The following is a 25875-nucleotide window of genomic DNA, read 5'->3' as shown; positions in this document are numbered from 1 at the left end:
ATCCAACAAAGGCCTAATCAAGGCCTGATAAACCAACAAAAGAGATCTTTGGTCCACTTCCCACTAATTCTCAGTGATATTCCGCAATATGTTAAGACAAGGCTTGCATCTATTTCCAGGATATTGAATATGGGGGATCCAAGATAATTTACAATCGGAATTAACACCTAAAAACTTAAACTGGGGTACAAATTCAATTTGGGAATTGTACAGAAACAACGTAGGAGTCACCAAAACTTCCTTTCGTGTAGAAATCATACCCACTGATTTGGACGAAGGGAATCTAAATCCCCATTCATTCCCCCAATTTCCCAGTTTGTTAAGAGTCTTGCTCAACTTATCAATGGCCCCTCCCTACTTCTTACTTCTACTCAAAATTGTGCAGTCATAATCAAACATACTGCAGTACACACCTTGCGGTAAAACTTGGGGCAAATTGTTCACCATTATATTAAGTAAAGTGGGACTAAGAATGCTACCCTGGGGGATGCCATTGGCCAAATCACGAGTTTTGGACCTTAATCTTATCCACCTCCCAGTAAAAAAGCCACCATAAAAATCTCCCCTAACTTCCACAGTGATGCAACTTATATAATAGGCCCTCCCTCCACACCATATCATATGCTTTCTCTAGGTCTAAAAAAATTGTGACCAAAAAACCCCTTAGAACAGAAGGATTACCAGACATCTGTATCTAATCTGACCACCTAGTCCAATGTACTTGAATCTCTCAAAAATCCAGTCTGAAAATCAGTAAGCTGGCAATGCTTCTCAAGAAATGACATCAATTGTTCATTTAGCATCTATTCCTTAAGTTTATACAGACAAGGTTAGGGCTGTTGGCTGATAGGATACAGGATACGGCATATTCTTACCTAGCTTACCCACTGGAATGACAAGAGCACCCTTCCAAGAGTCAGGCAAAACACCCCTTTCCATAATTAAGTTATAAAATCGTAATAGGACCATCATGGATTCTTCAGGCAAATGCCTCAGGATCTCATTACTAAGCTCATCCTCCCTCAGATAGGTCTTTCCCTTCGCCCTCAGGGCTCTCTGAATCTCTCAGTGTGAAAAGAATGCATTAAGTTCATTCTGTGCTACTGACTCGGAATGCATCCACCAATTTCTCTGCTTTTTCCTCACTCAAGATAGTATCCTCTGAAGGTTCTATTTTTAAGGCAGGAATCTCTCTATTTCTTATATGAGTTCTATTCATTTTCTTGATTTGTTTAAAAACATTCCAACTGGAACATCCATTGACAATCTCTTGCAATCAACTCTCCCTCTTTGCTTTCTGCACAACCCTTTTAACTGTAGCTCTACGTCGTTTATATAGGAGTAAATCTGCCCTTGCAAGAGTATGTCTGGCTCTTCTAAAGGCCCAGTTCCTTGCCTTAACAGCTGTTCTACATTCTTCTGACCACCACAGTACAGAACAATTCAACCCCACTTTAACTCTATATTTGGGAATAGCAACAGATGCTGCCTTCCAAATCCCTTGGGAAAATGCATCTGAGAACTCCTCAACTGAATCTGGCTCCTGTGTAAATGCTAATTCCTTCTTACATAACATCTTAAACAAATCCCAGTTTGCTTTGGAATAATTCCATTGAGGGGCAAAACTCTTCTTTTCAAAACATCCCTGTTCCCCAAAATACAAAAGGGTAGGGAGATTATCACTACCCATATGAAGCTTTAATAAAACTTCCCATAAACATTTATCCACAATAGTGCTAGAGACTATTCCCAAGTCCAGTGATGACATCAACTCAGTACAAGTATTTATTCTAGTAGGGGTATCATCTTTCAGCACCACCAAACTGTGATCTTCACAAAAAGCCTCCCAAACTTTCCTGTTTGTATCAAGTCTTGAACTACCCCAAAGGGGGTTATGGCTATTAAAATCTCCACACAAAATGATTGGGCCTTGGAAACCTTCAATCAAGAAATCCAAAGTACGCTTAGTTAAAGGGTGACATGGATTATATAAATTAATAATATGAACCGAACTGGGAAAGTCTTTCAACAGAACCTCAGTTACCAAAACTGCAATGTCTTCAACCTTAAATTCCACTTCCAAAAAATTTAAACCCTCTAAAATACCAACCACAACTCCACCCCCTCTCTGCTTATCCCAGCAGCCGGATGGTCAAGAAAGAGACCAACCAAGTTTCCTGAATACAGACAATAGTAGCGGTATCAGAAGTTTCTGATAAAACATGCTTCAATTCCTGACCATGAGCAATTATGCTATGAGCATTGCAACTAAAAATCATCAAAACCTTCATCCTAGGTCTCAGGATGTCCCAAAATTTCACAAATTTGCCCATCCATAGCTGAACCCATTCCTAAGTATTTCTCAGCTGCCTTCAGAATTATTGTCATTTTTTCAGAACAGTGTTCAGTCTGGCTGGTGCAGTTGACCACTTCCACCATAAGCACTAGAAACTTTTTCTTCACAAGAATCAGACAAAAAACAACAACAACCCTCCACCGAATCATGGTGGGGAGAGGGGGAGGAAATCAGCCTCCCCTACCTTACTCACCTCCCTATGTCTTTTTACTGTGATAGAATAGGAAATGCTGTGCTCAGTTCTCATAGCTTGGATGTCCCAGGCTTGCTTTGCCACAGAACAACCTTGATACCCTGGGGTATGATTACTGCTGCAATTGCAACATTCTGGAGGTTGAAAACTCTTGCATTGTGCTAGAGAATGTGCACCTCCTTTTTCCCTACACCGAGTTTGACCTCAACATACTGCAGCTACATGCCCAAATCACTGGCACTTGTAACATCTCAAAGGGGCTGGAATAAATGGGTGAATCTTACAGACCTGATATCAAATAATTACTTGTTGGGGTAACTCCTGACCCCCAAACAAGGCAAAAACTGTAAGAGATGGAGAAGCTTTTTCCTCCCTCTTAATTTTTCCTAGGGAGGTCAATTGAAGGAGCTTGTCCAATTGTTCCTTGTGAACACACTCCACTAACAAGTCAGCAGACTGAAGATGTTTTGCCCAGACAAAGATGTTTTGCCCTAAAGCTTTCTGCAGCCATTCTGCCAATTTGATAGGGCTGTTATCTACTATCTTCACTTCCTTACTAACTGCTTTTATAACAGCCAAAAAAGATGGCTCACTACCTTCCCACCTTCCCAGGACCTTAGCCTGATACTCTAAAGAATGACCACGCTTTTTCTTGGGACAGACATCATCTGAAGGGAAATCACCCTCCATTTCCCCAACCGGGCATTGCTCTTTGCCCTTCCCCAAGCTCCCCAAACCTCCACCCTCGGTCTCCATCCCCTCCTCCATAATATTCTGCCCCCCGCCAGGGTCCCAAGCCTCTACAGAGAAACTGACCCAGCTACAAGGGCCCTCCACAGCTGCTACTTGAACCTACCCACCCAGGGACTCCTGACCCCATACCATTTTTTGTTCTTACTCTATCTAGATATAAAAAGTGTATGTGGCAAGCCCCGCCCACACAGTGCTTTACCAATCAGTGGTAACAGAACAGAAGCACCATGGTGATTGGGCAATGGGGGTTCCATATGCAGTTAGGGCGGAGGAGCATGTGATAGTTAAGGTCAGTTGGAATGCAACTGTTACTGGTCGGAAGATGTGCTTGATTGTTGAGGTTAGGATTGTAGAGAATAGTGGGCAGGGGTCTGCGAAGAGAAGGGTCCTGAGGGAGTAAAGAGCCCCTTCAGGAGCAGGAGGCAGCCTCTGTGCTAATTATATGAGGAAACAAGATGAACAAGATCTGTTAACTCATGAAGGGAGGGAGGGAAGAAAGACAAAGGGGAAGAGTGAGAAAGAGAGAAAAAGTAGGGGGGAGAGAGAAAAACAAGAAAGAGTGAGGGATAGTCCTGGGCCTGTCAATGACCTGAGGGGATTGAGTGGCTGTGGTGGCATTGGTGGTAGCAGGAAAGGGCCTGGTCAACCGCCGCTACTGCTGCTTGGGGCTACCGAGGCCATTGGTGGAGGGAGGGAGGCAGGCGAGAGAAAGGCCTGGGCCTGTCGTCATCCTAAGGGGAATGAGTGGCCATGCTGGCGGCGGCAGCAGTGATGAATGGCCTTATCAGCTGCTGCATCTGCAGGGAGGGGTTCAGGAGAGGGAGGGAAGATCTTTGGGGTTAGGGGGTTGCAGCTTGGCCAATCGGCGCTGGCAACACCACAGCCATGACCAACAGGGGTGAGGAGGATGGCCTTTGAGAGCCCTGGCAGGGTGTGGGGCCTGGGGCAAATCAGCCAGTACAGGGGCCACTTCCAGTTAATTGTAATAGGGCTTAAAAGAGTGGGATCTGGGGCAGTCGTCAGTCTTGCCATGCCCAAAGGACAGCTCTGAGCAATGGGATGGAGGAGTGAACAAGAAGGGTGAGGGGATGGAAGCAATGGGATGGTGGAGGAGGAGGAGAGTGGCTCAGGTGAGGTTGGAGAGATCTCTGAGGTGAGGGGACTGTGGCGAGGGGTGAGAAGAGCAATCAAGTATTCGCATGGAGATTATCTACACGGGTTAAGGAAGTTATTATTTATTTTATCTTCATCCTGATTCATATTCCTGCTTAGAATATCTGTATAACAATTTTCAATAAAAATTATTAAAGCAGTTCACATAGGCAAAAAGGAATAAGTTGCTTGTTCCACTGTAGAGATGATGTGCTGAGGTTGGATAGGGACAGTTGCTTCTCCTGCTGCTCAGTATAAGATAGCTACCACTCTAAAAGGTGCCTCTTTCTCCAGTTAGCCAGTCATACCTTGTAGGGATGTGCATGGAACCATTCGGTGCTCCATTCTAGGTGCACTGAACCAATTACGGCAACCTGTGTTCCAGCTGGTTCGAATGGGGTGGGGGTTGCTTTAAGGAGCAGGGAAGGGGCTGCCTACTTGCCAGCCCCCGCCTCACCACTTCCCCCCTACCGGTGCTCCTCCAAAAAGCGGGCACATGGGGCTGCAGTGTACCACCTTGCAGCCAGGATCAGCATTGCTACACAAATGGCTGACTCCCATGCATGCTGTATGCCTGCATGTCAGCCATTTGCATGGCAATGGTGATCCTGGCTGCAGGGAGGTATGATACAGGCCCGAGTGCCCACTTTCTGGCAGAGCACAGCAGGGGAGAAGCAGTGAGGTGGTGGCTGACAGGCAGGCAGCGTCTTCCCTGCCCCTTAAAATGACCCCCCCACCCACCCTCCTGGGAGTACACAGAACTGGTTCTGTGCATATTCCTAATACCTTGTTCTCAAAACAACATCTGTGTTTTCTACTCCCATATGGTGTGGTAGATGGGCATACAAGATAGGGCCTTTTCATTTGTGGTACCAGACATGTGAAATATCCTGCTGGGCAGATTTGCCTGCCTCCATCACTGCTCAATTTCTGGAGGCAGTGAAAGTTTATTTCTGGTGACTTTAGGGACTTTAGCTGTCTGACTGATTTATTTCTCTTGTGTTCTGTTTTATAATGGTCTTATGGAGATCTTTACTGATACAGTAAAGTAGTATGCATTTTATGCTGCTGTGAAGTTCATTGTTCACTATTTGGAGGGGTGATCTTTCCAACACAATGGTGAGGTGAAATGATTTTAATAATGGTTTTAATAAGATACTAGCTGGGCCGGGCGCAGAGCAGCTGTGCCTTTAGTTTCCCTGCCCGCCCCTGCCACCCATGCCACTTTCTTTCCCAGCCTGACGCCACTTTCTTCCCCTTTCCTCCTGTCCGCCACTGCCTTTTTCTTGCCCGCCTGCCACCGCCATTTTCTTTCCCCTCCCGCTGCTGTCATTGCTGTTTTCTCCAACCCCTGCCGCCATTTGTTTCTCTCCTCTGGCGTTGCAGCTTTCCTCTCTCCCTGTCAGCAGCTTGCTCGCAAACTCTTGTGAGAGAGCTGTCACAGATGGGATTAGCGACGGGTACACCAGAGAGAGAGAGACATGGCAGTTTAGTCTAAAATATTTTGGAAATAAAACCATCTTAACCAAACTTTTAAAAGTACAGAGGAGAGTCCACAACTCTTGAAGCGCTGACTGGATTAAAGGATAGAGTACTCTCATATGGAAAAAGAACACCTTTATAACCACTCTTTCATACCAGTTTATACAGTATCTTTGATTGCCTAAAATCAGGACTAGGTCATAATAAAGGTGGGAGGAGTATTGAGAATACATTTATAACTACAGTAGCTCAATCTTAAGATTTACTATACACACAAATAGAAGTCTTAATTTGGGGCATATGTATTATGGGTATTGTATGCATATTCCACCATTAACTCAGATGTAGTTGGTGGGTTCCAGAGAGCCTTCTTGGTGGTGTTGTCCTAACTGTGGAATTCTCTTCCCTGGGAAAATAATCGAGCCTCTCTCTTTCTGCTTTTAAATAGGCCTTGAATACCAACTGACCTGGACTCAGTCTAGTTTTGCAAGGAATACTATGCTGCTCTTTTTAAATGGATGTTATTGTTTGTGTATACAATATGAACATTATTTTTTGTGTGTGCCTAATAGCCATCATTTGCTACAAGAGTTTTAAAACTGAGTATACTTATATCATATTAAGCTATTAAAATAGAGCACCTACAGTTAGTAGAATTCTGTATACTTGAAATACTGAAATACAAATGGCTTGAAATAAAATATTCCTGTACATGTAATTTGGGTTAGGGGAATAATAACTTCTTTGTTCCACAAAGAAGTGTGGGAATGGCACAGCTTGGTAGTGGGTGGCAGTTTGCATGCTTTTCTTTCTTTTTAGAAACACAATGAATTTCAGCTTGTTCATGAAAACTTTAAGCATGGAATTCAGTTAACCCAAAAAGATATAAGATGGGAAAGGTCTGTTGTGCCTGATAGAACATGATACTGTTTCAGCTGAAATATTTTTAAAGTGCAAAAAGTAGTTCTAAACTTTTAAATATTTGCTGTACTATGTTTGTGAAAACATAGAACATGTTTACATAGATGATTGCCTTATACTGACTCAGACCATTGGTTCATCTAGCTCAGTATTGTCTATACTGCTAGCAGTAGCCCTAAAGCATTTCAGACAGATATTTCCTGCTGCTATCTAGAAATGCAGGGATTGAACCTGGGACTTTCTGCACATAAAGCAAATGCTCTTCCACTGAGCTGCAGTCCACTTCCATTTTCAGCTTTTAATTGATAGAGCTCAACACTGCTACTTTTTGTGGGAGGAGAATGGTATTAGTGTTAGTCTGGATAAAATTAGACATTTAAGTAAGTAAATACTGCTATACTGATAGTATTTCAGTTAAAATAAGCCTTCATAATCACCTTTGATCCATCATTGGATTCTCCTAATGTAGACTATTGTGCTCCTAATTAATTTTCATTTCAACTTCAGAATATGCTAGTTACTCATATTTGGAATATGGAGAATTCACTTGAGAGGGGAAAAACTAAGATTTCAATGTCTAATCTGGTACAATCGTACAGTAAGAATAGTTTTGCACAATTTTGACACTACGTCTTCATAATGATGATGTGTATGTGACTTGTGTGCATATTTATTGATATGTGAAGGAATAACTTGCATCTCGTTTGTGAGAGATGTGCATCTTAGAACACATGCAAGTTATTTCTGCTTTGTCTTTTGCTGCTTCCAGGTAATGTGTTGAACTGGCGCTAAGAGAATCTTTATGTGGATTGTTGCTGAGGGCAGTATTGATAAATGACAATAGCAGAAGGTGAGATTCAGGGCCATAACAAGGGCCCAGAGACAAATTTTAAAATCTCACCCCCCCTCACTGAAGCTCAGCTCATGAAGTAAAGAAATTTTAAATGAGGCTGAATAGTGGTAACAAAAAGCATATATATATATATATATATATATATATATATATATATATATATATGAATAAAAACACCAAAAAGTGCATATATACACACACTCCTATGTGCCACAATAAAACATCATCCAAAATTATTTTTAAAAAGGTTTTGTAAATTATGGATGATGCAAGTCATTTAATGGTACTAGAGAAAGACATGCTGTTCTGGTAGCTCCAGGTCTTAACACTCACATCAGTTTCAGAGGATGAATACAACTGAAGGAAGCTCGGGCGGGTGCGCAGCTGTGGTAGTCAGTCATGTGACTTGCCTCTAGAGGGCCTTCCAAGGCAGTGGGCCCACAGACAACTGTCTCCCCATGCCCTATTATAGTTACATCCCTGGTGATATTGTGAATGAGTTAGCCTAATTGACAGTATCTAAGTTGAAACCCTGCAAATTCACTGCCAGTCATTGTAGACAATATTGAGCTATTTGGACCAGGAGTGAGGTTCTTTCCAGATGGCAGTAAACTGTGTTGTTCCTGTACTGTTTCAAGTACACATTTACTCGTGATCCACATACTCCCACAGGCTTTCATCTTCTATCCCAGCATTAATTCATGCTCTGTTCAGACAAAGAGCAGGTCCTCACATGATCTTTGCATTGCCACTTGGGCCAACTCTTGTGTTCCGAGAATAACTGATTACTACACTATTTTTCTGATGAAATGAGGGGAAAGGGGTGGTTCTTCTTGGAAAGCAATAGCTGGCCAGCTTTGAATTTGCATGCAAGTATCTTATGCCACACATCTTTATTGTCTGGGTGAACCATTAGTGTAAGACAGTTTCCTGTGTGTTAACTTCTGGATAACATCATTTTTGTAATTAAGCACCTCTAAGGTTAACGCAGAGACAGGAAGTTCCTGAATCCGATTGGGGTTGTAGTACTGAGGAACAGGGATTTCTCCCCCGCCCCCTGTGGTGTTTTTCCAGTCCTAGTATCTCTCTATCTAACATATTCATATACTGCCCAAAAACTCAAGCCTCTGGGTAAGCCTTTACAGTGAAATAGCACTGATTAAAACAATTTAAAATTTAAAACAATGTTAAAAACCAATAGCACCTCCCAGAACAGTAGCTATTAACTGTAACAGTATCTGTCATAGGGCAAAATACACAGTAACAGGATCAAGATTTCTCACAGCTTTGGGTTCCCTTGTTTTAAAAATAGGAGATTTGATCACTAATCATCTTCCATTGGATTTGGTTTTCCCCTTATAGTTTTTCTTGAGACTTGGGTAATAGGTCAAGTAGTTCATATAAATGGACTTCAGAGGCTAGTAAAAATCCAATAAAATTCAAATAAAAATGCAAAAGAAATGTCTTCAAAACAACATGGATATAAAATAGGACATTCTGTTGTTCATACATTTAATGATGTCCATGTGATATGAAAAAGTAAGCAGTTTGCTCCATGATATTTGGTTTACTTAATCAATCTCTTTCAATTTTGTGTTTCAGGACTGCACAGTTTATGAAACAGAAAACAAAATTCTTCATGTGGTGAGTACCAGTTGTGTTTTCCATTAATAACTTCCATGTGAATAATTCATTGATGTTACCTTGGTTTATGTAACAGATGGTTACTATATGAGGTAACGTCTGTGTTCACTTAGGTGGTTACATTGCAACCAGTGAAGGGTCTGTTTACTTGGATGGCTGGTTTTATCTTTTTTTGTTTACACGCAGTAGCTTTGTCAAAGCTTAGTGGTTTGGGTGGCATCCTAAACTATCCAATGAGAAGACCAAAGGTCTTGTCCAACCATATGGTAGAAGGAATTTGGCAGGTGGAAGGAAGGAACTTGGCAGGTGGATTGGTTTCAGCCAATCAATTTAAAAGGTGTTAACTGGGCTATCAAAATTCTATTGCTTACAAATATGACAACTGTTAAACCAGTAATGTGAAACTTGGTGTGTATGTGTGACCCTCTTGATGAGGTCTACAAATGTGCTAATTGCAAGGAGAGCTGATAAAAATGCCACAGCTGCAGCAGGTTAAAAAGTGCTGAAAATTGATGCATTGATCCTTTTTTTTTCCAAATATTATCCAGGTATATCATTTTTCTTCCTACTCTTGATGAAAGAGACTGATGTAATCTTTTAAGGCTTGTCTAGGAAGGTAATCCTTTGTTGATTTGGTGAAGTCTAGACGAGCATTCAAAAGTTATTAAAGTTTTCCTGCACCATTAAAGTCTATGGGTAGCAAGTGCTGCCAAAGTTATGCAGAGCATGACTTTTGATAATGGAGCCAAAATGCTGACACACTTTGCCAGTCGTCTGACATCAGCAGAGGAGACCAATTAGTAGATTCTATTGCAAGTCCAATGCCTGTTCATTTAAAGATGAAAGGTGAACTCTCGGGGAAGGCTGGGAGGGGGAGACATGAAATGGACAGTTGGTTAATTAGAGCAAAGTGGGGGAAGCAGTATGGGGGTTTAATTCTGAGTAAGTCTGCCCAGGATTGCTGCATCATTTTCTTACCCTTCCCCCATCCTCTCTTATCTGTTAGGCAGAGAGAGACTCCTCACACTTTCTGAATTACCTTAGTTGGCATTGTCCTTGCTACTCCTGCCCCACAGAATGCTGAAAGGAAAACTACACTTGACTTCTGCAGTAAGAAGGTCCTGTTGACTTCAATGGAATGGACCACTTTAATTACACCTGTTTCATAAAAAAACACTAATCTCAGTGAAATTTAGCCTACTTACTACCTATTTACAAAGCTCAACTTATTCGACAGTTCCCATATCACTAATGTTGTATATGCTACCATCAGGCCTCTAGGGGCCTTGTGTGGTGGTTCTGCCTGTAGGATCTAGCAAGCTGTCTTTGTGTTTTCCCCCTGTATAATAAAGTAGCTGATGCAGTAGATTCATGTTCAGTGTTCTATGTGGCCTGCCAATTTAACAGTGATGAGGATGGGATCCTCAGGTGGTGGCAGCACTGCTGTATCTGCACTGGAAATACCAAACTGTGAGTAAATGGTTGATAAGTTGTTATAAGCCCAAAGGTCTTGCCCTACTAAACCTGACAAGGCCTATTGCACACAGGACACTTCAGAGAGCTTGCTAGATGGCAGAAGAATCACACAAGCTCCTTAGCGGCTTGACACAGCATACACAGCAGCTATTCTTTCTCTTCTGTCTTCTAGACCTTGATGGTAGAGGTCTTTGTTTTCTACAGTGGGGTAACCCCATAGGTCAGGTCATCTTCACTATTGAAAAATGGGGTCCAGTGGTCCCTCTGATTTTTTTCATCTCTGTGCGGAATGAGTTTTGTTCTGGGTGTCAGTATGAAGGCAGTGTGTGTGCACATGCACTCAGAGTGGGGCCTTACTGGTTCCACCTGAGCAGGATCTAAACTGAACTGAGCGGACATCCAAAAACTTGTGAGCATGCAAAACTTGTGAGCATTTCCCATCTACATGCAATCCTTTCCCAAGTGCTGGGCGGGAGCTATAAGAATAACAGAGCCCTGTAAAGCGCTGACACCATCTTTAAAGGCCATCCTTCCTAGCAGCTTCCTCTCAGAGTTCTATAGCCAAACTGCTGGGGAAGATGATACTTCCCAGCACGCTGCGTGTGCCTTTCAGGATGGTGCTGGAGCTTTACAGGGCTCTGTTATTCTTATAGCCTTTCCTCCAGCACTGGAAAAAGCACAGCAATTCATGGAGGTGGAAAGTGGCTCTCACACACGCACCTTCCAAGATACTGTTGTATATACCAGGGTTTCTCAACGTGCGGGTCCCCAGATGTCACTGGACTTCAACTCCCATAATGCCTATCCCCAGTGGCCTTTGGTTTGGAATTATGGGAGTTGAAGTCCAATTACATCTGGGGACCCACACGTTGAGAATCCCTGGTATATACTGTAAGGTGTTTTTATTTATTTATTACACTTACATCCTTCTCTTCCTTTAAGGAGCCAAGAATGATGTACATGTCTATGTTTATCTTCACAACAACCTTGTGAGGTAACTTAGGCTGAGACAGAAGTAACTGGCCCAGAGACAGCCACTGAGTTTCATGGCTGAATGGGGATTTTAACTCAGATCTTCTAGTCCTAGTTCAACACCCTAACCGCTACACCCTTGTAATGCAGAATATCTTACAACTGTTTCATAAATCTTTAAAATATAATGCAATTCACTGCACTATGTTATATTATACAGTGTTCATTAAATGTTACTTTGGAGAGGGTACTGGATTGCCAACTCTGTAATGACAAATTTCCTTTTCACAAACCACAGAAATTTGATAGCATTAACTCTGGTCTGAAATCAGCAGCTTTTTGTCTTATCTCATTTTGGCTCAAGCTCCACAAAGTCAGGAAATTGGAACCTAACAAATGTGTCACATGATCAGTGATGATTCTGTGCAGTGTCATAAATTGTGCTTGCTAACAACTTGCCTTTGCACTCACATGGTGTAACGATTAGGCAGTAACAGCCTTTCCTGTAAAGAGTGAACCGGAAGTGAACTCTGTCCTGACTGACAGGCAGTGACCTCTAGGGATGAGCCACTCAGCACATGGTGACCGGGACCTAGAGGGTCTGGTGGCAGGAAGTGAAGGGGGTCTTTTTTTCTCAGAAGGAGCCAGGAGGGCAATGAGAGAATATGGGAGTGGGCTTTTTGAGCACCAGCCATGAAGTCTGACTTACTCATAGCCAACAGCCAGCCTGGATACTTATCTCAGGGAAGGACATCTGCATATCCTTGAGAGACAGGATTGCAGGAAACTTGAATTATCTCCTGGAGTTTGGGGTGAATTCAAGGGAAAAGGAAGCCTAAGGCTTTGGCTTCAGGGAAAGGTTTAGCCAGTGTGTTAGGTAGCCTGCGTTTAGTAGCCTGCAATTTCTTTTGATTTTGTGCTTTTGCAAATCCTTACGATTGGTCTATAGTGTTTTTATTTGTAACGTAACTAAGAGGAACTGAACTGGAGCCCTTTAATCCAACCAGGGCTCTGTAGGAGTCTCTGAAGGTTTTCTGTATTTTTCCATTGGTAATAGAAGAGTTTCCCTGGAATTTCGCCCACACCAGGGAGGGATTAAACTCTGTTAAAAAGTGGGTGTGGTGGCAGCGATTACCAAGAAATGATTAAATTTTAAAGGAACAGCCTTTGTTGAGCAAACATTGAAGGAATGATACAGCATTTTTCTTTCCCCCATGTGGGCTTGCCTTGAGACAAAGACTGGGCTTAAATCCGATATTCACTACACATGGACATCATGGAGCATCTTTGCTGATGCCAAGCACTTTACCCTCCCCATTTTCAGTTGGGCCATAAAGACCAAGGAGAAGTGTGCATGCATGGAGGGCAAGTTGTAAGCAAGCACAATTGGTGACAGTGTACATCATCATTACTGATCACGTGGCATATCTATTAAGGCATTAGTCTTAGGTTCCAATTTCTTGTGGAGCTTGAGCCAAAATGAGATAGCCTTTACTGGTTCTGAAGCAGCAGGTTTTTTATTTTATTTTATTAAAGAACTATCTAATATAGAGTGTTTAATAAGATTCATAGGGATGCCAGATGAGAGCTCAAAGGAAGAAAAGCTGAAGGAAAGGAAGAAGGCAGCCCACGTAAGAAAGCAGGAGGCAGACACTGAAGAACTGGTCACTAAGAAAGTGGAGGCAGGGGTGGGCAGGCAGTTTGGCACTACCAAGTTACCTTCAAAAGAGCAGAGTGTCTGACCTGGACACATTGCCTAGGTAACTTTACATATGTACCTTCAGGTAGTCTAGCAGCTGAGGGAGCAGCTGGCTAGTGAAGATACCTCATCTTCAGGGAGCCTTGCAGCTAAGTGATGAATTGATTTCCATAAAGTCTATTCAAAATATCATCATCCTTCTTCTGACACATGAAAGGTGTCAATTGCTGTTATCCTCTAGATCCTAATTATTAATCAGTTCAAGAATTATGTCAGTCCAGGGTAAACAGGATCTGGGTTCTATCTCCTGTTAACTCTTGTTAGGAAGAATATTGTTCTATTGACATTCTCAAAGCAAATCTGCATCTCTGAGCTTGCAAATGGGCATCTTCTCTTGTCCCCAGACTTTCTGGTGCCTGGTCCTCAAGAATGTTAAAGGTCAAAGGTGTTAGGAAAGAGGAATCAAGGCTATATGTGTAAGACAGCAATTAAATCATTTTCTTTTGTGTACATCTACCTAGGGCAAGAGGGTATAAACAATGCTTCTAATTCTACAATGCTTCTAATTCTATCTCCTCAGAGAAAGACAGGATTATCCCGTCTTTTCAAGGCAATTCACCGGATAGCAAAGCAATGACCAATGACTAGTGCAAACTTTCTGTAGGAGGAAATGCGAGCTCAGCACCTAGCTTCCCCCAGAGACATTACTTGAGAGCAAGTTAAATCTTCTTAACATGCATCTGTAAAGGCATTCCACAGTGATAGCATTTGGAAATGTGTGAGATAGGAAACCAAGCCTGGCCATTGTGTCTCTTGATTACACATTTCACAAACATTGTGAAACAATGCTGGATTGCCCCTACCTTCACAAAGCAATTACCAGCTGTCCCAAGGCAAGTAATGAGACCTGGCTGTCATGTACTGGTCAGTTCATCTGAGTCCAGGTATTAATTGATTTCTTAATAAAGTGGAATCAGACCCGGGCCTGGATTTCACATAATTTTGGATTGGTAACTCTGGGTCTAATGTGGTAGTCAGGTTGGCCACAACAAAAGGGAGGAAGAAAGATGACAAAGTAAAAAGGTAGTTTTTCTCTGGGCAAGGAATGGTGCAGGGAGGAGTGAAAGAGAAGAAAGAAAAATAAGTGGAGGAGAAGAGCAGTTCTGCTTTTCTTGGGACATGATGTTTTGAAATTATTGATCTGAGTATTGATTTGTTAAAAATCTATTGGGAACAATAAAAGTTAAAATATTATGGTTATGTTCAAAACTTCTAAAAATAATCTCTGAGCATATTCTGGTGTAAAAATGCATTCAGCTAATTTAAGTGGCAGGATTGTGTATACAAAATTTTGTTTTTGTAGGTCATTGGGAAGTAAGATATTCAGAATTTTTCAAAAAAAACCCCAACAACCCTACTAAAAATCTTTGTGATTGTAGATTTATGAAGTAAATAGGAAACAGTTGTAATGAGCATAATGATGCCATCAGGACTTGCTCAACATATATGACTACTACCTGTTCATAACAAGCATCTTCATTTATAAAAATATAGTTCTTGAGCCATTTCTTTCCTACATTTTCCCTTTCTTTTTCCCTCTGGCCAGGGACTCAGATTTCTAAGCCAGATTGGAATTTGTCGGTGCCAACCTGCATATAACTGAATTACTTTTTTCTGATTCTTATAAACATAAACATCAAACTTTGAAGAACCAAAATGATTATCCTTCATGCATAGTTGTTGTTGTTGTTGTTTTTAGCAACGATTACATTCTTTTGCATTCTTTATCTCTGCTCTGGTATTTTGGTTTTTAAAATTAATGAAAAAGAATGGCTTAAATTCTTCTGTTCCACAGATATGATTCTGCCTTAAGAAATAAATGATTAGAATTGCCAATGAATCTTTGTAACTGGAGCGTGATCCGTTGAATCCATTTGAATGGGTTCTGTGCCTGCGCAGAAGCCCATTGGTGTGAAGTACCAGAGCTCCTCTTGACGCTTGTGCCTTGCTCCGCCCCATGTGATCACATGGCTGTTTAAGGCTGGAAGAAGTTCCAGCACTTCAGTTCCTTTGCAACCACCATACGGATCAGTTTCTCGATTTCTACGGCTCCTCGTTTTGGTTCCTTGTATTATTAGTGAGTTTTATCGGGAAAGATTGCTTATTTTTGGTATATCTGACTTTCGGATGGCTTTTTGACTACAATTTGAGCTTTGACGGACTATTTGAGATGAAAGATTGGACAGATTCTTTTGGACAAACTGGCCTCGGACTGGATTACTGGGCTGCGTTTGTGAGTAATGGACTATTTTGGCTGACAGATTGGATGGGTAGTTGGTTACGAATTCAGAAAGGAAATGGATACTACTAAATGGATTGAGAAAAAAAATGTTTAAATGATGTTCAAAATGCAAGTCAAAGTTGCCCTCCCAAGATGGCCACAATTTATGCCTAATGTGTTTCTGTGAGACCCATAACACTTTGTTGTGTAAAACTTGCCAATCATTTTCGAAGCAGACATGGCGTAATTGTGAACTCCATCTAAGGGTCATGGTCTTTGATGAAGTACTGACTTCTCCCGGTCCGTCAAAGGAGGGCAGAAATCCTTCTCCTAGGAAGGATGACTCGAGGACTGAGGCTTCGACCCAGTCTAAACCCTCGTCGCCAACTTTCAAAACTCCAAAGGCCTCAAAAAGGTGGGGAGACAAAATGGTGGACGCCTTGGGGCACACCAAGAAGAAACATAACACGTCAACGTCAAGATTGACTCTTCACCAATGTCGGCTCAGGATGTTGTTTTAATGTCATATCCAGACCACCAACACCGACTGTGTCGATGTTGATGCCGACAGTGTTGACGCTGAGCTTGATGCTGGCAAAACATGATACACCAATGCCAACTATGGTAATCGATGGGACACCCATCAGCATCGAGGCAGCTGAGCACGCTCCACCCTCTACATCAGCAGGAGGATCCTCACCGTTGACATGGGCATCAACGTAGAGGGAGCAAGTAACAAAATTGAAACCATTGACGCTGAGACCACAGAGCCCATCAGTACCAAAGGTGTTGACCTCAAGGACACAGTCTTTGTCACCAGCAGTGACTCCAATAAGATCGCCCTTGATACTGAGAGATAAGGAGCCAGCTTCAAGCTTAAATACCCCCATCATTCTGACTTCAGTGACGCCTTTATTCCGTGCTCCGCTGACTTTTGAGATCGAAGAGGAATGACCCTGCAGGAATTGAAGGAGCAGCTTCAGACCCTGGCACTGCTCAGTCTCTTTTGACAATGCTGGACTCTAATACAACTACTCTGTCTACTTTTAAAGGGTTTCCCCATTCAGAGGATAGGGAGTCTTCGACTTTACCCACAGGATTGACTTCTGGGCACTCTGATTGTCAAACACTTCAGACCTTAACTGCGGCACAACTACTTACTGCATCAGCATAGCACACTTGCAGATTCACTCATATCGAATTGCCACCAAGGCAAACTGCAATGACGGGTGAAACCTCCCCAGGTTTGACCTATAACTATGCAGAAGACAGAGCTTGGCGGCCAAGGGGGGTTAGATGCCCTTACACCTTACCAATCCATACTTTGGCTAGAGGGGATGCCAATGTATGTGCCTGTAGTGCCTGCAGTGCCTGCCTGGATGGTGAAGACAGTAGTAGCAACCACACAGATGCTACACCTACTGCTTACTAAGGCTCAAACTCAAACTAGAGAAAAACAAGTGATGTCAATAGCAATTCAAACAGATGAGTCTTCTTTGCTCGAACCATTGTTTTCTATGGATAGAGTTTCTCCTCTGCAGTCTTCCCCGGTGCCATTGGAGGGCAGTCACCATGCATCTTCAGATTTTGAGTCCAACACAGAAACTACTGACCTAGATCCTTCACCAGATGTAGCCACGCCTTCTTATGTGTTCCCCATGGAAGAATTAAAGGCATATTGCTCTCAGCTTAAAGAAATGGCTACAGTGTTGGGTCTGGACTTGAAGTCACAGTTTGCCACGACCGGCAACCCAGTTTATAACTTCATGGCCAGATCTTTAACAGCACAACCGGTGGCCTTGCCAATTATTTTGAAGGCTGTGCAATTCACTTGAGAGGTTCCGCATACCTCCACTCCAACCTCCAAAAAGTTAGAGGGTCTGTATAGGGTACAGGAGCAGGACAATACTTACCTAACTAAACATCCTGTACCCAACTCTCTGGTTATGGACTAGACTGTGCAACTTCCTCGAGGTCTGGTAGATGCCACACGACCCCTGCGGATAAAGGAGGAAGGAAAATAGATGTATTAGGAAGGAACGTATATTCAACTGCATGCCTTTCAGACAAAATAGCCAATTATTCAGCATGCATGGCTAAATACAATTATTGCCTGTGGGAAAGCTTAGAACAAGAGCTGGACACACTTTCTCCAGAAGAATTTAAAGCTCACTTTAAAAAGACACTGCAAAAGGCAGGCGACTTAACTTGTCAACAGCTTAGTACTGTGAAACACCTAGCGGAATCCGCATCCAGAGCCATGAGTGCATCTCTCACCCTAAGACGCCATGCTTGGTTATGATCTGCAGCTTTATAGGTAGACATGAAAAAGAAGATAGAGGGATTACCATTTGATGGTAAAGGCCTGTTCTCAGAGCAGACATATGCGACTATGGAAAAACTGGGGGGGGGGGGGGAATCAAAGTTTATGGCAAAGACCTTCACCTCTTCCTATACATGGGCTACCTATACGTCAAAATCAAAACCGTACAACTGCCCACGGTCAAATTATAGGCTAAAAGACTGCAGAGAATATAAGAGAATGTATCAACTCTTCACCAAGCAGCATTACCCTCAGAAGAATAAAAACAATCAAGGCCAAAGTAACAAACAGGGAGTGGCCCAAAATGGCATCTTTGAGGACGTCAACAGCCCATCACACTGTCTAATATCAAGAGACAACCTGATTTTATCACCCTTCCAGAACATTGAAGGGCAACATGAGGCGGCCAACAGCATCATCTATCAGGCTCCATTAGCCAACAACACTATCAGATTGGCAAGCCATGCCCAAGTATGACACAACATAACATCAGACCAGTGGGTGTAAAAAACTGTCACATCAGGCTACACAATAGAGTTCAAGGCTCGCCCACATTTCAGAGGGCTGCGCTTCACTAGCGCAATTCCTGCCCTTCAACAAGAAATGCAAGAAGTTCTACTCAAAAAAGCAATAGTCCGAGTGTGATGGGCTCAGAGAGGTGGGAAGGGTTTTACTCCCACTACTTTCAAATTCTCAAAATGGATGGGGCGATTCGACCTATAATCGACCTGAGACATCTGAACAAATACGTCCATGTGAAAAAGTATTGGATGTCAATGTTGCAGTACATCCTACCACTTCTACAGCAGGAGTGGTGGCTTGCGACATTAGACCTTACTTCCATATAGGGACCTAGCCATCATACCAAAAATTCATGACATTCAGAGTGGGGACTTCAATTTATCAATATCAAGTTCTACAATTTGGCCTCTGCACTTCCCCATGTGTATTCACCAAGTGCATGGCAGTAGTGATGGTGCATCTATGAACAAAAGATATGAAGATATATCCATACTGGACGATTGGCTCCTGACTTCAGGAGACAAAGAAAAGTTACTTTCTCAGATACAATACTTGGGCCTTCTCCAGGACCTTGGGATAGAGGTTAACTGGAAAAAATATCATCGGAACCCAGTAATTACCATATCCTACATAGGGGCTGTACTGGATATCCAGAAAGGAAGGGCATTCTTGCCAAAAGAGAGATACCAAGCCATTATGGAACTAGTGCATCAATTTCAGGTCAATCCAATCCAGCGGGTGAGGCAAGTACAATGCCTACTAGGCTTTTTGGCCTCCTGCAAAATAACATTGTGTTATACTTGTAAAAAATGAGCAAGCTGCAATTATGGTTCATATCCACTTTCCCCTGAACATAGACAGCCCCCAAATGAGACTGACCATTCCTCCACAGAGTTGGTGGACTTGGATGTACAACCTTTTAAGAGAGTTCTTCTTCAACTGCAGACCCCATCTGTATGGGTGACTGCAGACACTTCACTCAAGGGCTGGGGTGGCCATTGCAATGCCAGAGTGACTCGGGGCCTGTGGACCTGGTGTCAGAGGCAATTCCATAACAACTTCCTCGAACTGTTAGCAGTTTTTCAGGCCATGAAGACCTTTCTTCCAATCTCAGAGGGAGGGTAGTACAGCTGCAGCTGGACAACACTACTGCAATTGCCTACCTGAAAAGGCAAGGGAGGACGGTGTCTAGATCTCTGTGTGCATTGAGCATACAGGTTTGGCACTAGTGCATCAAGAACAGCATCACCCCGCTAGCCATTCACATCAAAGGAACGGAGTTTCAGTTTCAGTTTTTTTTATTTATGGTCATTCACCAGAATAAACCAGCAATTACAATTGCAATAACAAGAAACAGATGTCAAGTGAACGTACAAATAACACAATAACAATTGGTGTGATACCATATCAGAATTGCAGCAGTCTCATAAACAGTCTGGGTTCCCCTTTGAATCAGTCAAGGAGCTATGCACTCTAATGGCTATATAACAAAATTTCACCACAATATAAGAGATAGAAAAGTCATTATCCGCAAGTAAAAATTTAATTTAAAAAATCGTCAGAATGTATAGGGAATCTGGTTAATAAGGGTAAAATCAGATGGTGCCTAAAATCCCAATAAAAACTACAGTACAATAAAAGATGAGCAATGGTTTTGATTTTGCCAGAACTGCAGAGGCAAAGCCGAGTTTCCATAGGTAGGTGTTGAAACCTCCCAGTAAGCAGAGCTGATGGAAAAGCATTAAAATGGGATCTCGAGAAGGCCCAGCAAAATTGGTAAAAAGTGATAGATGCCAGGTATGGTGTAGGAGAAAAATCCAACCTGGTCTTTAATGATCTATAGAATGCAGGCGGACAAGCCATCTCATTCTGCAGCTCAATATCCTCCAATCGCTGACGCACTTGTGCTTTTTGCTCTCACAAAGCCCGTTTCAAGTACGGAATCTGGGGCTAATCTGAGGAGAAGGAGTTTGTTGACTATCTTTAGACACCAAGGGGGCTGAGGCATAGCCGATAAAAAATTTGGGTATGAGCCCTACTGGCTGGTTTCAGCCAGTAATGAATGATTAACAGCCAAGCCCTGGTTTCTACCTTTAATAAACCAGCCTTTTCGTGAATCACGACGTTAGCTGTGCACCTAGGTGCAGAAAAAAGGGCTCTCAGGAAGCCTGACTTGATCCTTTCTAGAGTGACAAAATTGGTATAGGGACCTAATTGAGCGCCATATAAAAGCTGTGTCATAGATTTGGCTAGATATAGTTTGATAGCGGCAGAGACATAGCCACCGCCCTGAATACAGTGGAAACGCAATATAGCTGCTGCACTTCTTTGCGACATGTCGGAGACCAATCTATGTATGAATTTCCTACCATTGTACTGGAAAACCACTCCAAGATATTTGATACATTTCACTTGTTCAGTTGGATGACCATCAACAGACGTAGTGAAGTTCTTAACTCTGTTATTAAAACAGACAATTTTGGTTTTGGAGTAGTTGATAACCAACTGCTCCTCCTGGCAACAAAGGGACAGAGAATATCCTAACAGACGATCTGAGTCGCTCATTTACCACGGAAGAATGGCACGAATGGGAATTGAATGACACTTACCTACTGCCTGTATTCAGACTCTGGGGCTTCCCCAAAATAGACTTGTTCGCAACTGCGCACAATGCCAAATGCAAACAGTACTGCTCAAGAGCAAGCCACAACCCACAATCATTAGGAGATGTGTTCCAGATGGACTCATCACAAGACCTGATGTACATGTACTCTCTGCCTCTGGTAGGGAGGGTGGTGGTGCATATTCTGACATTCCATTTAAAATGTATCTTGATCACTCCATGGTGGCCTTGGAAACCATGGTTTCCACATCTACCCAGACTATCAGAACACATGTACCAAAGGCTTCCACAGTGCCAGGACCTTCTGACTCAAGGAAAAGGACATGTGCTGCACCCAGAGGTGTCCACTCTACAGCTAACAGTATGGAGGATCTACTTCTGAATAAAGTATTGCTGAATCAGAGGAAGCCTTCCACTAGAAGGAACTATGCAAGTGTCACAAGCTCACTCTACAGAAGACACTGGCCAGAAATATATGACACAATAGCCAGTAACTCACGTTTCAGTTTTACTGCTAAATAGTCAGGTTTAACAGTCTCATCAAGAATACAGAAGTGAGGAGTGAGAAGGCCAAATTCCAAAGTCACAATCTCTCCGACAAAAGCTCCAAACAGATTTGACGTGTTCTTTCCAGCAGTTTGTTCAAGGCACAGGCTGCCTGATCTATAGTCAGCAGCTACGTGCACTTAATCAACACTCCACCCCCACCATCTGCCATAGATTCAATCCGGCTCCTGTCCTTTCGCCAGCCAATTACTCCTTTGTAGTTCCCTCACGTGCTGCTGATGTTTTCCCCGTCTGCATTCTCAAGGATATAGTGGCTGTTCAAACTCTGGCTCAGAACTTGACCCTCCTCTCCAAAGATCACCTGGCCCTGCTGGCCCCTCCTGCGTCAAACACTTGCCCTGACCTGTCTCAATTACCTCGCCATTGACATCACCAGCCTGTTCCTCTTCAGGCGCCTTCCCACTTTCTAGTAAGTTGCCTGCCTCACACTCCTCTCTAATGTCCTCAAGTGGGGGCATTCCCAGGGTGGTCTTCCAAAGGAGCCGAGGTCCAGGCTTAGTGGGATGGAACTGATGGAACTGGCGCACCAAATCGGGAACATGAATATTCTCGGCATCCTCCCAGGAGCAGTCCTCGGGACCATACCCCAAGTCAATCAAATACTGTAAACGCCCCTGACAACTACGTGAGTCCAAAATTTCCTTGACTTCGTATTCCTCTTCCCCCTCCACCAACACTTGAGGCGCCGGCAACTCCTGTTCATGCCAGGGATGATCAGGAGCCACAGGATCCTACAGTGATCAATGAAATACAGGATGAATACTTAGGGTGGAAGGCAGGTGGCGGCGAGAAGCAATGGGGTTGATCTGGGCCATGATGAGAAATGGCCCCACAAACTGGGCATCCAATTTATGACAAGGTCTTTTAACTGAAAGATGTTGCGTAGACAGCCATACCTGATCACCCACCTTCAGTGAGGGCCCTGGTTGCTTTTTGATGTCTGTTGAATGCTTATAGGCATCCTTTGTGTGGTACAGTTGTTCCTTTAGGATGTCCTGTAGCACCTGAAGTTCCTGCAAAAACTGATCTACAGTGGGTACTGAGGAGCAAAGGCATTTGGAAAAAAGCGAAGATGATATCCATAATTAGCATAAAAGTGAGTCTGCTGGGTAGAAGCATGTGGGGAGTTGTTATATGCAGACCCCACAAGATGTAACAGGTCTACCCATTCCGTCTGCTGGCAATTTATATAACAACATAAATATTGCTCCAGAGTAGTATTTGTCCATTCTGTTTGACCATCTGATTGAGGATAATAAGCTGAAAAAAGGTGTACTTTCACATCCAGAAGCCGGAGCAAGAACTGCCAAAAATGGGCAATAAACTAGGGCCCCCGATTGGAAATAATCCCTTCAGGGAGACTGTGCAACCGGAACACCTGCTGAATAACCAATGTAGCAGTATCCCTGGCCAAAGGTGTTCCGGAACAGGGAATAAAATGGGCCATCTCGTAGAACACATCGATTACCAAGATGGTGGTATGACCTTGAGAAACAGGGTAAATCTGTAATAAAGTTCATGGATATAGTCCTCCACGGCCCTTCAGGTGTTGGTAGGGGATGTAATAGTCCTGCAGGTTTGCCCGGTTGATTTTTTGTTTGCCAGCACGTAGGACAAGCGTTTTTATAACATTCCACCTCTTTATGTACCCTCAGCCACCAAAAATCCCTAGAGATTAAATGCAACGTTTTATAAAGTCCAGAATGACCAGCAAGACTACTATCATGACATTGTTCTAGGATCATGGCTCATAATAAGCCTGAAGGCACATATAGTCGATCTCTATAACATAAAAGGCCATCTTTTGGAGAGAAATCTGACTGCTCATCTGGACCTGCTAAAGCCAATTCTTGACAATGTTATTGACAAAATTGGTCTTGCGCTTGTTGATCCCTTAACTGCTCTTTGATTGCAGTAAGCTGAATAATTGCAGTAACATTTCTTGGTCGCAGCACAGTGAACACCAATTTCGAGACCAGCTCAGCTGCATATTCTGGTTTTTGTGAAAGAGCATCCCCCTGGTGATTGTGGGAGCTTGGTATATACGTTACTTTAAAATTGAAACGGGCAAAAAACTGGGACCACCGAATCTGCTGCTGATTGAGTTTGCGGGAGGTTTGAAGATATTCCAAATTCCAGTAGTCTGTCCGTACCTCGATAGACTGCTGCATTCCCTCCAATAAATGCCTCCATGTCTCAAAAGCAGCCTTTATTGCCAACAGTTCCTTGTCCCAGATGGTATAATTATGCTCCAACATATTCAGTTTCCTGGAAAAATTGGTGTAAGGTGGCAACATCAAACCATCAAACTGGCTGGGCTGTACCAAAACCACCCCTATCACCACACTGGAAGCATCTGTTTCCACAACAAAAGGAGTTTGAGGATCAAGATGTTGCAAAATAGGTTCTGATACAAAAAATCTCTTTAACCCATCAAAGGCCTGTTGCACCCCTGGTCCCCATTGAAATGAAGTTTTGCTTCTAAGTAAATTTGAATTGGGGGCTGCGAGCTGAGCAAAGCCAATAATAAATCTGCGATAGTAGTTCTCAAACCTTTATCCAGTTTGTTCAAGGCACAGGCTGCCCAATGTATAATCAGCAGCTACATGCCTGTAATCAACACTCCACCCCCAGCAGCTGCCATAGATTCAATCTGGCTCCTGTCCTTGCTAGCCGACTACTCCTTTGTAGTTCCCTCACGTGCTGCTGACATTTTTCCCGTCTGCATTCTCGAGAAGATAGTGGCCATTCAAACTCTGGCTCAGATCCTGACCCTTCTCTCCAAAGATCACCCGGTCCTGCTGGCCCCTCCTATGCCAAACACTCACCCTCGCCTGTCTCAATTACCTCCCCATTCACATCACCGGCCTGCTCTTCTTCAGGTGCCTCTCCACTTTCTAGTAAGTTGCCTGCCTCCCACTCCTCTCTAATGTCCTTGAGTGGGGGCATGACAGCAAGGAAATGGAAAAGATTCACTTGCTACACTGTCGAGAAGGGCTTCCAACCTCTTAAGGCTACTGTCCGGCAGGTCCTCCTATATCTTACCTCATGAAGACCTCACAGCTTTCAAATCTCTCCATAAAAGTCCACTTAGCAGTAATCTCAGCAAGACACCCGGGATGGGATGGGAAGACTGTATTTTCCCACCCCAGCTGCAAAAGCTTTCTGAAGGGTCTCACCAACTTGTATCTTCCTGTTCGTTTGTTTTTTGCTTTTAAATTTTTTATTGATTTTTACAATATCTTAACAATCTCGTTACATCCAATTAAACAAATGTTGACTTCCGCTCACCAATCCGCGCGAATCACTAACTATACAATTCAACCATTGCTATAGTAATTCAAAACATATATCCTATACCTTACAAACTCGATTTTACTCTACTCAACCTGCTAATATTACTAAATTTCAAACCCTGTTGAAAAATCAATATTAGAAAAATAGTTCTTTGGGTATAATAAGAATGGTTTCCAATCTTCTTTAAAACATTCCAAGTTTTGATCTCTTATCAGTACTGTAAGTTTTGCCATCTCAGCATATTCCAAAATTTTTATCAACCAATCTTCTTTTGAGGGCAATTCATTATCCTTCCATTTCTGCACATATACTATTCTGGCCACCGTGGTTGCATACATAAAGAATGTTAAATTTCTTGTGGAAAACTCTCCTTGTGTTATTCCCAGCAGGAAGGATTCTGGTCTCTTAGGAAATGTCATTTTAAAAATTTTCTTTAACTCATTATATATCATGTCCCAAAAGGCCTTTGCCTTCCTACAGGACCACCACATATGGAAAAAAGTTCCTTCACAGTGTCCACATTTCCACCAACTTGTATCTTCCAGTAAGACAGCCACTTGAACAGTGGAGTATTTCTCTAGTTCTATCAGTGCTAACAGAGGCACCTTTTGAACCCATGAAGAATGCTAGTCTAAAGCTGATTTCTCTGAAAACTGCCTTCTTGGTGGCTATTACTACTGCCCACAGAGTTAGTGAACTTATGGCCCTGAGGATGGATGTCCCTTATACACACTTCCACCTAGATAAGGTGCTGCTACGTC

General features: G+C 42.9%; 1 protein-coding gene across 9 annotated transcripts in view; it reads left to right on the top strand.

Moving 5' to 3' along the window:
- CNKSR2 (connector enhancer of kinase suppressor of Ras 2) overlaps positions 1-25875 on the top strand; it is a 299886-nt gene that overhangs the window by 85449 nt on the left and 188562 nt on the right. For 8 of the 9 annotated variants that reach the window (XR_008318957.1, XR_008318956.1, XM_053306536.1 and 5 more), the window contains exon 5: positions 9313-9354. Coding sequence is in view for 7 of the 9 variants with exons in the window: in XM_053306536.1 (XP_053162511.1) it covers positions 9313-9354 (42 nt within the window). In the remaining 2 variants the exon portion in view is untranslated. Of the gene's footprint in view, positions 1-3610; positions 3643-9312; positions 9355-25875 lie in introns of those variants that run through there. The other variant, XM_053306541.1, reaches the window with a different exon arrangement.

This window comes from Hemicordylus capensis, chromosome 3 (assembly GCF_027244095.1).
Source record: "Hemicordylus capensis ecotype Gifberg chromosome 3, rHemCap1.1.pri, whole genome shotgun sequence".
Classification (NCBI taxonomy): Eukaryota; Metazoa; Chordata; class Lepidosauria; order Squamata; family Cordylidae; genus Hemicordylus; species Hemicordylus capensis.
The sequence above is the reverse complement of the archived record's forward strand: the minus strand, read 5'-3'. Positions and strand labels throughout refer to the sequence as shown.